At 41.2% G+C, this 12705-nt stretch overlaps 1 protein-coding gene across 1 annotated transcript in view; it reads left to right on the top strand.

The window, feature by feature from the left end:
• Nucleotides 1–12705, top strand: part of DNAH9 (dynein axonemal heavy chain 9) — a 380960-nt gene that overhangs the window by 232150 nt on the left and 136105 nt on the right. Inside the window, exon 49 of the mRNA XM_003818106.6 lies at nt 4887–5147. Coding sequence (XP_003818154.4) covers nt 4887–5147 — 261 coding nt within the window. The remainder of the gene's footprint in view (nt 1–4886; nt 5148–12705) is intronic.

The raw sequence follows: 12705 nt of genomic DNA, 5'->3' as shown, positions 1-12705 counted from the left end.
CTGGGATTACAGGCGTGAGCCACCACACCTGGTCAAAGTTCATAAACTTTAGACTTATAATTTCATTCTTAGAGCTGATCATAAATGTAACTTTATTTTTCTATAGCTGAATTCAACATGGCTCTGGATCCATCTTATTCATTTAAGAGTAGAAAGCTCTTAATATTAATCTTGCATTGCATTGTGACATAGTCACATCAAGTTAAAAACTTAGTCTTTGGACGGTAGTCAGTTCAGAGTTAAAAGTCTCCCACAGGCCTGTTTCCCTCTGGAGGGACTTTTCCTCCTCTTCTCTGTGGTGGACTTGGGTTTCCAAAGGCAGCTGACAAAACATCCTGGTGAACTCCTCCAGTTCTCACTGGCTCTGGTGGCCAGTGCTGGTCCTACCGGATCTTTAGGTGGCATCTTCTGTTTCTGCATCAATGTCAGCTGAAGTCTCACAGCTGGTGTCATTGCTTCCTTTCTCTTGGCATTGCCAGGTCCCCCTTTCCTGAGTTAGGTTTCACTTGTCCCTCGTTGGCACTGCTCACATGCCACTGTCCTCCCAGCACCTACATTTAACTCAGGTGTAGTCATGAGGAAGAGAGGGTTGTTGGATTGAAGAAATGTTTATAAAAGACCTCAAGGCCATTGCCAACTGCCTGCATATAGGACTTAATCCACACATCTGTCAATCTGGAAACTTAAATTCAGTTTATCTTGGGGTTTTCAAATAGTCTCAGGTAATCAAACTTACCTGAAGTTGACAGTTTCATAATTCGTGATGATGTACTAGGATTCTTTTGGTTGTAACTGAAAAATTCTAACTCAAATTCATTTAGTGAGAAAAAACTAAAAATGAAAGGAAGGGAAGATGGGAAGGGACAGGAGGGAAAATAGAGAGAGGAAAGAGAAAATCTTGAGATTACATGATGTCGTTATCAAGACGTTTTTGATGGCAACCAATGAAAATCGAACTGAAGTTGGTTTAGGAAAAACAACAAAATAAAATAAATGAATTCGTTCGTATAACTGAAAAGTCAAAGATAGGGCTTAATTTGAACAGGGCTGGAGCTAGAGACTTGCATGATATTCTGTACATCTTGGTTTTCCCACAGCTGAAGAATCTCTGTGACTTGGATACTCTCGTTGGCCAAGGCAGGATCAAATGACAGCTGGAATAAGCCCCACTGAAACTATAAGGATTTGGAAGGGAGAGTTCTCCAAAGGAAACTTAAACTAAGTTACCAGAATAAAGGTGAACATTTATTAGGCAGGCAGACATTACAGGCATAGGTAGGACACATCTGTATCTAAAAGGAAAGCTTCCTTGAAATTCAAATTCATATCAGAAAGAGTTGGATGACTATATGGACACAGCGTAAGCAGGAAAATATCTCTAAGCTTCTGTTTTAGTCCAGTTTATGTTGCTATGAAGGAATACCTAAGGCTGGGCAATTTATAAAGAAAAGAGGTTTATTTGGCTCACAGTTCTGCAGGCATACACAAAGCATGGCACCAATGTCTGCATCTGATGAAGGCCTCAAGCTGCTTCTTTTCATGGTGGAAGGGAAAGTGGAGCTGATGTGTGCAGATATCACATGGCAAGAGAGGAGGCAAAAGAGAGAGGGGAGGGAGATGCCAGGCTTCTAAAAAATAACCAGCTCTCAAGGGAACTAATAAAGTGAGAACTCACTCACCCACCCCCACAGGAAGGGCATTTATCTCTTCATGATGGACCCGCCCCCATGACACAAATATCTTCCACTTGTCCCCACCTCCAACATAGGGGATCAATTTTCAACATGAGGTTTGGAGGGTCAAATATCCAAACTATAACAGTCTCCAGCCCTCAGTGTAGTATTTATTGCTGCTGGTTGCCCTGGGCTTCTTCTCCTTCTTTGGCAACCAGTGATGATATCCCATCTTTCCCCAAATCCTAGAGCTGCCTGAAGAAAGAAAGTTCTCCCCCACAGGCAATGCGGGGAAAACACTCCTTTTCATTTTTTCTAGTTCCTTCTCAGTTTTATGCCCAAGCTGACTGGAGCACTGCAGAAACATCACGACTGCTCTCTTTAGCATCATGTGCCTGGTTCTTGAAGAAGGGAGGGTCACCCACCACCACTGCATTGTCATCCCACTCAGTCAGCACCATTTACCGCCATGATCCCCATCACCCACCACCACTGTATTGTCACCCCACTCAGTCAGCACCATTTACTACCATGGTCCCGATTCAGGGGACCAGCAGGGCTGAGGAAAAGGGTCTCTTCTGTGTTTATGGCATGCTCCCTCTCAACCTTCCCATCCAAGTGTGGGTGTGTCTAAATAAGGAGACCTCCAAAGTGTAGCTGGGATGTTTTAAATAAGGGAGAAGAGAAAGATGTAAAGTAACCATTTCAACTTCCCATTCTATTGCAGAAAAGCCATAAAATGGACCTGAGTTATGCCCCTTGTGAAGCTTGGTTGGGGGAGCCCTAATTCTGACTGATGGGACCCTCCTGTCACTCCATGTCATGGTTTAAGAGCTGTGAAGCTCCTATTCACAGTGCTGGTGGTTATTTACCTTGGGCCTGAGGTCATAAGCCATATCTGCAATCAACAAAACAAAACAACAACCAAAAAAAAAGCCACTTCAATTTTCTCAAATCTCCCAAGATTTAAAAAGGAACAAAAAGTTACTGGTGTGTTTGCTGACTGGAGTGATTATGCCGCTCAATCATTTTGATTTACAATTGCATCTTTGTCCCTGTAGAAATATCTCTCTGCAGCTGAACAACAGGAGATGGAAATGGATTAACCTTCCAACTTGTGAATATAAGACAAGTTCTAGGGAGCAGGCCTCCGTTTGAGGTTAACACAAAGTCTCCCGTTTCAATGAATACACAAAATTAAAGAGCATTCTCTTTTTTCCCTTTCCTTTTCTTTTGATCTGCCATGAAAAGGGAATTATCAACAGCGTCTAAGCCTCAGTTTTATTTTTCCCCTTCTGCATTTTGCATCATAAAGCACTGGAATCTGACGTGTTCCAGGAGCTCTGAAGTAACCTTTGGTTGTTGCGTGAAATAGACTGCAGAAAAATGAGAGGCAAGAGGCCATTCTGGAATGTAAAGTTTATGGGCCATATTGCAAATACAAATAGCTTCTTTACTTTCTAGAAATAAATAGGTCCGTGTCTTTCGTTTGCATCTGAAAAGGCCATTACACTAGGCCAGTGACTCTCAAACTTAGACGGGCATCAGAGTCACCGTTAAAACAGATTGCCACCCCCAGAATTTCTGATTCAGTACATCTGGATTAGGACTTGAGAGTTTGCATTTCTAACAAGTTTCTAGGTGATGCTGATGCTGCTGTTCCAGGGATCACATCACTCTGCTGATCTGAAAGTAGATAGAAAACCATCCTTCTCTCCCAGCTCATGAGCAGAATGGAAGTTTTCTCAGGTGCTGATATTCCCATCACTTTATTACTGCCTCCAGGTGTCGTGTAACTTCAGAGGCTGGGCTGGATGGGAAATTCAGCTGGCCTGGGCCACTGGGATTCTTACTGTTCAACTTTAATCTGGCCATCTATTTCTAGTAAGGACTGTGTAAATAAATGGAGACCAATCACATGAGAACAATCAAAGGCTATTTATTCAGAGCTTGCTCTAGCAAGAAAGTCAGCCACCATCACTTGTGCTTAGCCACTCAAAGGCAGGCAGAAAAGTGAAAAAACTTTATAGTAAAAAGAGGGAAGGCTTCCAGTGTGCCCTGCGGTAGGCGGGCTCACTGGAAGTCTGATGTTCTATGTGATTGGTTAGGGGAGCATGTTTGGCTTTCTCTGGTTGGTCCACAGTTGGAAGCAGGGATAAAAATTAAGGAAATTGTTTATTGTTAATCAAGTCCTGGCCATTTGGAGCCACTTGCTGTAGGGGTTTTTGTTTGTCTTCCTGGAATATTACTAGAGATAGAAGTCCGACTTCCTACAAGTCTGACTTAGCAAGCTGGCTTCCTGGGCTGGTTATTGTAGAAAAGGGGTTGGTTCCTAAGCAGGTTGCTTCAGATTATGGATCAGAGGTCAGTTTTTATATATGTTCTATCATTGTCCACTTGGACATTCAGTCTTTCAGGATTCACAGTAGACATTCCCTTTTTGTATCTTGTTAAATCTTTGGCACACTCCACACTGGCCACTTTTAATTAAATTATGACTGATCTTTATTAAGGGCCTACTATATGAAAAGTATTATGTTAAGTACATGAAGCTTTATAAGCAATAGCTACCAATGTCAGTGAGAAGCAGCCTAAGCTGTTTTGGCATCAGGGAGAAAGGTCAGGGCCAGGTGTGGTGGCTCATGCCTGTAATTTCAACACTTTGGGAGGCTGAGGCTGACAGACCACCTGAGATCAGGAGTTCAAGACCAGCCTGACCAACATGGTGAAACCACATCTCTACTAAAAATACAAACATTAGCTGGGCTTGGTGGCACATGTCTGTAGTTCCAGCTACTTGAGAGGCTGAGACAGGAGAATCTCTTGAACCCAGGAGGCGGAGGTTGCAGTGAGCCGAGATCACGCCACTGCATTCCAGCCTGGGTGACAGAGTGAGACTCCGTCTCAAAAAAAAAAAAAAAAAAAGAAGAAGAAGAAATAAAAAAGAAAGGTCAGGGCACATGTAATTTAGAATATTCCAGCACATTTACTATGGTGGAGAGAGGACATCCAGAGTTCCTGGGAAAGAAACCCAGGTCAGGGAGCCTGGTCCCATCTGAGAGCACAGCTTTGTACCTTTGTATCAGGAGCTGTCATCTATTCTGCTCCACAGAGTTGGGTCCTCAGGTCATGCCCAACAGGCCAGTGACTAGTCCAGTGCCCACAGTCCCTCCAGTCACAACTCCTGATAAGTCCCGTGCTTCTCCAATGCAGGTGGATGATCTGAAAGCAAAGCTGGCTGCCCAGGAAGTAGAGCTGAGGCAGAAAAATGAAGATGCAGACAAACTGATTCAGGTCGTGGGTGTGGAGACTGACAAAGTGAGCAGAGAGAAAGCCATGGCAGATGAGGAGGAGCAGAAGGTGGCCCTCATCATGCTAGAGGTGAAACAGAAGCAGAAGGACTGTGAGGAGGACCTGGCAAAGGCTGAGCCAGCACTCACAGCAGCGCAGGCAGCTCTCAACACCCTGAACAAGGTAGGAGGACTGTCTGCCATACCTGCTCATCCCTCAGGGGCTGGTAGACGCAGAGACCACCTTGGCATTCCCAAGAGATGCAAGGACAATGTTGGGAGGGTTTAGGGTGGGCTCCAGCTGTCACTGATTTGCTCATTAAGCAAGCAAACATTTCTTAGGACTATCTTTTCGGTTCCATGAGCTACCAATGAAATCCTGGAGATGGGAATCTTAGAACCAGACAGAACATGAAAAGTCAGCTGATCCAAACTCCTTACTTCATGTATGAGAAAACCAAGGCCCAGGGAGGAGGACAGACTAGGCCAGACCCATAAACTTAAATATTAGAGCAGAGACTTGAATTTACATCTTCAAAATCTAATCCCAGGGATCTTCCTGCTCCAGTAACCCAGGACCATTTTGCCCTTTAGGTTCTGTGGGACACACGAGCCCTTTAAGGTTTTTATGTTAAATGTTTAAGATAAGAGAATAAAATAATATGTTAGCCTCAAAATATACTTTTTAATCTGTAAAATCAAAATTGGTAAGTAATTAAGTGGCAACCACATAACTGTATGTCAACTAAATTAAACTCATAAATTTACTCTGGAAGGAAGGTGGGGAGGGCACGAGGCTTAGCCACTCTTTTCTTTTCTCATTTTTCACAATTAACTTTTTTTCCCACTTGGATAACCATAGTTGAGAGGCAAAGGTGGAAGGAAAAGAGGGTCAGTCAGACTCAAGTCATTATGAGTTGGCACCAGAGATGGACAGAAAGCTGCCCCCTTTTCTGTTGAGATGCTCACATATGTTTTTTGGAGATCCTCTGCCAGTCACTGGGGACCTCATCCCTACAGATTGCTTTCTCTGCCTTCTCCCGAGAGTCTGGCAATTCCCTCTCTTCCTTCAAATGAAACACTTGGGCAAGTTCTAAAACAACCTATGGCGGCTGAGCCATGCAAATGGCTCACATCTGGTCCACTGGAGATTTCCACACCACCTTTCCCTGAACAAGCTCTAAGAGGCCCCCCATGCCGAATACTCTGCCCACATGCCTCGGAGCTACCCCGCTATTTGTATGCACTCTAGATTTCTGGGATGTAAGTTAGACCCCAGTCCCCTGTGCCCGTCAAACTGCAGGAGAAACATATTAAGCTCACTGAGTAGTCTTTTTGAAGTCCCTCCTTCCATATTTCATGTGAAAAGGGGTAGCTGCCACATCCTCCCTTGAAGGCACAGTGGGTGGGATGCACCAGTAATCCTCATGGAAGTTTCCTCTTAATCTCTAACCTCCTGACTTTCTTATATCCTCAATTAGAGTAAAGGGTTGAAAAGTCAAAAAAGCTAATCTTCTGAAACCTTCTTGAATTCTGCATAGTCACCTCATACTCACATTGGAATGTAGCATCTATTGCCTCAGGGCCTCAACTAGGCACATTGTAAAATCCTATTATAGATGGTTATAATAAAATTATATTTAATGTGAGATGTGAGTGCATTTTTGTATTTTTTATGATGTGGCATAAGGAAACCCTAAAAGTAAGGGTGTCCAAGGCCAGTAAAGTTCTTAAATGAGCCTCTACTGCAAAGAAAAACACAAGATTTTTCCATTAGGAATTTGTTATATCATTGGGTAGGCCAGGATCAGAGGTGTGACCCGGCTGTACCACTGTTTCTGAGCCTGAAGCTTTCCTACAGCCAGACAGGCTTCTCTCTGGCCCCTCACAGCAACACTCTGCTCACCTGTAGGCCTTTAATTAGACTGTACCCACCCCCTTCCTCATTTAGGGTCCCTCTCCATTCATTCCGTCTAAATCTTACCCAAATTGCAAAATCAACCTTACATTCCAGATCTATGCCTTCTGTTTCTGATTTCCAGAATACAAAAGATAGAACCACTTTATTTACACACCTTCATGTCTTGTTCACTGATCATTCCTTGCCAAGAAGACAAACGTCTTTCATAAGTTCTTTTGATACAGGTTTTATATTTCCTAAGATGACTATCGTTCAAATACTGGTTGCACTACTTAGTAACTTTGTGGCTCTGGGAATAATTTTATCTTCTCTGAGCTTGCGTTTTCTCATCTGTGAAATGGAAGCAATAATAATACCATTCCCATTACGTTGTTACAAGGATTAGTGTATGAAAAGTAGCTACCAGATGATAGCTACACAGTAAATATTTGTTGTTGTTGGTAGTGGTGGTGGTGATGTTGTCATAACCAGAATTATCACTTCTGTTTCCACAAAACTGCAAACAAAATGAACATTTATAAATACTGTTGGTTAATTTGATTAATTGATAGATTGAAATAAATAATAGGTATGTAACTTGAGAAGTGATGGAATAGGATACTGAAAATCACACTGGATTTGAAGTCTAGACAACAGAAGTAAAATTCATTTTTAATGAGTACCTACTATGTGCCAGGTAATATGATAGATGCTGTCCTCGAACTAGTGTATAGCTTGGTACAAGTCACTGAAGTCCTTGATTCCTCAGTTTCTTTTCCCTGGTATTAGAGAGGGGAAAACAGGAATTAACGGGTTCTTTATGTCACTTTACACTCCCATCCAATCTATTAACAAACTACTTTCAAAATATATCCAAAAATCAAATACTTTGGATCCTCCCTACTGCTATCACTCAGGTCCAAGCCACCATCATCTCTGCCTTGGACTATGGCAATAGCCCCTAAGTTGCTCTCTCTGCTCCTACCCATAATCCAACACTGTCTTTGTCCATTACAGCAATCTGAGTAATCTTTTTGTAAAATGGGTGTTTGACCATGTCATCTCTGTGTTCAGAATCTTCCATGGTTTCCCATCACATTCAGAATAAAACCCAAAGATGTCACCATGGCCTAAAAGGCACTCCATTATTTGCCTTTGCCACCTCTTCGGCATCAGTTACTACTCTTCCTTTTGCCGTTCTACTCCACCCACGCCAACCTTCCTGCTGGGTCTCAAACACTCCAAGCACAGTCCCACCCCAGGACCTTTGAATTAGTGCTTGCCTCTGCATAGAAGGTTCATCTTCCAACTATCTCCATGGTTCCCCACTCTTCTTTCAAGTGTTTGCCCAAAGTCACCTCATCAGGAAGCAAATAATAAAGGCATTCATTAATTTCAGAAAAAAATTAAGATATACAAGAAAGAAATTAATCCAAAGTGAGCAATAGTTATAGTCATATTCATGTGCATACTGAATGTTAATTTAACTAAAAGTTTGATATAACCATAATGGGGAGAGGGAAAGGAAGTCAGTAACGGTAACTAAATATTCACATTCTACGGTAGGAAGTCACTTGATAATGTCTTAAATGAAAAAGTAGCAGCATAAGCATGTTCTTTATCAGTAAGGAGTATAATCTAGAAGTAATGGTGCAGAAACTGAAAGTGGTGACTTCCGGAGAGACAGAACTGGCATGAAATGGGCATGTGTTTTGTTCCCAGCCTTGTAGTGGTATTACAGCTTGTAAACTAAGTGCATGTGTTACATTAGCAGAAATAAAAATTAAAAAATTTCAGTGACTTGAGATCACAGAAGAAGGCATAGCGAACTGCCTGGCCAGGTAGGAAATAGGGAAGAGAAACCCCATGAAGCAGATAGTATAAAGATAAGTATTTTACTAGATGGAGAAGGTGGTAGGAAAGAACATCCCAGGAAGGAACAACCTCTGTGAAGACCCAGATGAATGAAGGGTGTGGTATATCTGAGCTGTGGGTACAGAAGTGGGTGCCTTAGAAGGTGATGTGGCAGGGGAGGCTCTAAAGGTGAGTTGAACAAGACAATTAACAGTCCATCCGTCACCAGGAAGTTTAACTGTAGACCGGTTCACAATCTACAGGTGGCAATGCATTACTGGGTTGCAACAGCGCGTTTTTATGAAATAGAATGGTGCATAGTACACCACCTGTAGTAAGGACGAATATTGCTCCATGAGCCCAAGGACTCCTCGACTATCTTTAAACCCTTCTGCACTCACAGGACTCTGGTATTTAAGGACCATTTATCTGTTTTCTCATTATTTTCAAACTTAGCAATAAATCTTTAGCTAATACATAAAGAATACCTATAAATCAGAGGTGGGTAGTAAGTCTCTGCACACTTTAAGTCTCCATTTTGGCAGTTTTATTTTGTTTTTATAGCTGAACTAAAATAAATCCAGTATAACTTTTTCTGCCTTCATTTAGGAATGGTTTATCTTGCAATTTCATGGTCTCCCTCCCACCCCCTCAAATTTACTTGGAATGGTCTATTTATTTCCCATGCATCTTTTTACAGTGAACTTATTTCTTCTTATACAAATAATAGGTAACAGCATTTTTGTTGCTGAAAATAACTCAAGGGCTGGGCACGGTGGCTCACGCCTGTAATCCCAGCACTTTGGGAGGCCGAGGCGGGCGGATCACGAGGTCAGGAGATCGAGACCATCCTGGCTGACACGGTGAAACCCCGTCTCTACTAAAAATACAAAAAATTAGCCAGGCATGGTGGCAGGCGCCTGTAGTCCCAGCTACTCGGGAGGCTGAGGCAGAGGAATGGCGTGAACCCCGGAGGCGGAGCTTGCAGTGAGCCGAGATCGCGCCACTGCACTCCAGACTGGGCAACAGAGCAAGACTCCATCTCAAAAAAAAAAAAAAAAAGAAAAGAACTCAAATAGTATAGAATATATAGGGTCAACAAAAAGTCACCCTTACTTTCCGCTTCAGCCCCTGACCTCTCCTAGTGATGCCTCCTATAATAATTTGGAGTGTGTCTATTTCAGCAGTTTTTCTACACATTTATATTTGTATTAATGCACATATAAAACAAATCTTAAATACAAATGGAAATTACCAAATTACTTTCCCTCCTGTTTTACTGTATGTATTTAAGGTATGATGCTTTTGATATGCATATACATAGTAAAATGATTGCCACAGTCAAGCAAATTAACATATTCACCACCTCACATAGTTATATTTATGTATGTACAGTGAGAGCACCTAAAATCTGCTTTCTTAGCAAATTTCCCATACGCAATAATATATGTTGGTCAAAGTGTGAAGAAATGGGAATGCTTGTGCACTGCTGGTGAGGATGCAGATTGGTACAGCTGCTATGGAAAACAGTATACAAAGGCTTCTCAAAACATTAAAAATAGAAACAGCATATGACCCAGCAATCCCTCTTTTGGGTATATACCCAAGGGAAATGAAATCAACACCTCATAGAGATATCTGCACTCCTTTATTCATTGCAGCCTCATTCCCAAAAGCCAAAATATGGAGAAAACATAAATGTCCGTCGACATTATACAAGAAAGACATCCTGCATTTGCAACAACACTAATGAGCCTAGAAGACATTATGCTAAGTGAAATGAGTCAGACATAAACAGAAATACACTGTATGGTCTCACATGTGGAATCTCGCTTTCCCTCTTGATACAAGATTACTTTATTTCATGCCAGTACATGTATTGAAACCTCATTTATTTAATGCTTCATAGTACTCTGTCTAATGGTACTGCGTTCTATTTAATTATTTATCTATTTTTGAGCATTTAGTTTACTTTTTCCAATACAATTTTCCTTGTACATATATCTTTATTGTTTGTGTGTAAGAATTTCTCTGGGCAAACAAGAAGTACAATTGCTTGACAGAACAACATGGTAGGCTAAATAATGCCTCTCCCCCCAAAGAGTTCCACATCCTAATCTCTGAAGCATGTGAATGTTGCCTCATATAACAAAAGTGACTTTGCAGATATCATTAAGTTAAGGATCTTGAGACAGGGGGATTATCTGGGATTATCCAGGTGGGCCCTAAGTAATCACAAGGGTCCATAGAAGAGAGAGAAAAAAGGTCGGGAGAAGGAAGTGACGTGATGACAGAGGGAGAGGGAAGAAAATATTGTGTGATATGGGGCCACGAGCCAAGGAATCGGACAACCTCTGGAAGCTGAAAAGGGTGTGCAACGGATTCTCCACAAAAGCTTCCAGAAGGAATCAGCCCTCCCAACCCCTTGATTTTAGGACTTGTGACCTCCAGAATGGCAAGATAGTACATCCATGTTGTTTTGAGTCAGGAAGTTTGTTGTAACTTCTTACGGAAACAATAGAAACCTCTTAAAATAATATGCTCTTTTTTAAAAATACATTCTGCCAAGTTTCTATCCAAAATAGCTGTTCTTACAGTTCTGAACACTGCTCCTCCCACATCCTGGCCAACCTTAGATATTTTTAGTCACTTCAGTTTTACTCAATGAAATGACTTTTAAAATTCTCACTTTTATTTTAACTTTAAGTGATTTCATTCTAATGAGACTGGGTGTTGATCAAAGAAAATGATCAAGGCAAGTCTCAATCATTTTAGGAGGTTTATTTGCCAAGATTAAGGATATGCCCAGGAAAGAACACAGAGCCATGAGAAAAATGTGGTCCATGCTTTTTCCAAAGAGGCTCTGGGAACCTCAGTGTTTAAAAGGAAAGGAGCAGGTATTGAGGAAAGAGAAAAAACATTTTTTAAAGCATGTGGGTAAGTTAAGAGGCAAATGGTTGCATCCTTTTGAGTCTTTGTTCAGCCATTCACACGTGAGAGGAGGGTAGGGGAACAGTCACTTATGCGTCCGTCTTGCTCAGTGAATCTGCATTTTTACATAAGATAATATAAACATAGGGCAGAGGAAGCAATCAGACATGTATTTGTCTCAGGTGAACAGAAGGATGATTTTGAGTTCTGTCCTTTGTCCCATCCCTGTGAAGATAAGCTGTCAATTTACATTGTCAGGGTGAAATTCAACAGAACTGTTTTAGGATAAAGATCTTGGGGCCCACAAGGAATTTCCTTGTGGGAAAATTATGAGGGAAGTATGTAGCTTTTTTTTATCTTTGTAGCTATTTTATTTAGGAACCACATGAGAGGCAGGTTTGCGTGACCCAGTTCACAGCTTGACTTTTCCCTTTGGCTTAGTGAGTTTGGGGTCCTGAGATTTATTTTCCTTTCACATGGGCATCTTTTCAAATCTTTAGATTTCTTTTTCTGTTCATTACCTATTCAGATCCTATGCCCATTTTCTCACAAGGTAGTTTTCCTTCTTTTTATTTCCTTCCTTTCTTTCTTTTTATACAGTTTCTCATTATAAACTTTTGCTATGAGTCCCTTGGTATATGTATGTTGTAATATTGTTCCCAGTCTGTTATTTGTCCTCTAACTTAATATTAACAAGTAATAAAAAAAGATTTTATAATCAAATAATTTGGGGAATTCTAGGAGAAGTCAGGGTCTTCATTATAAGCTTAATACTAAAAGTGATAGATATAGCACAAGAAAATAAAACCTCAGATTGATCTAACTTATTAATGGTGGTGTAAGATATCAACGTGAAATACAAGTAAGTTGACTTTAGCAGTTTATTCAAACAATATGCCACCAACTGGTAAAGTTAATTTAGTATATAATGCTATTTATGTATGCATACCCAAGCATACATTAAAAAGAGAAGCTTTGTAGTCACTGTATTAGTCAGGATCTCTAGAGGGACAGAAGTAATAGGATAGATGTATATATGAAGTGGAGTTTATTAAGG

The sequence above is a fragment of the Pan paniscus genome, chromosome 19 (genome assembly GCF_029289425.2).
Source record: "Pan paniscus chromosome 19, NHGRI_mPanPan1-v2.0_pri, whole genome shotgun sequence".
In the NCBI taxonomy this organism is placed as follows: Eukaryota; Metazoa; Chordata; class Mammalia; order Primates; family Hominidae; genus Pan; species Pan paniscus.
This window is presented reverse-complemented; position numbering and strand designations above follow the sequence as displayed.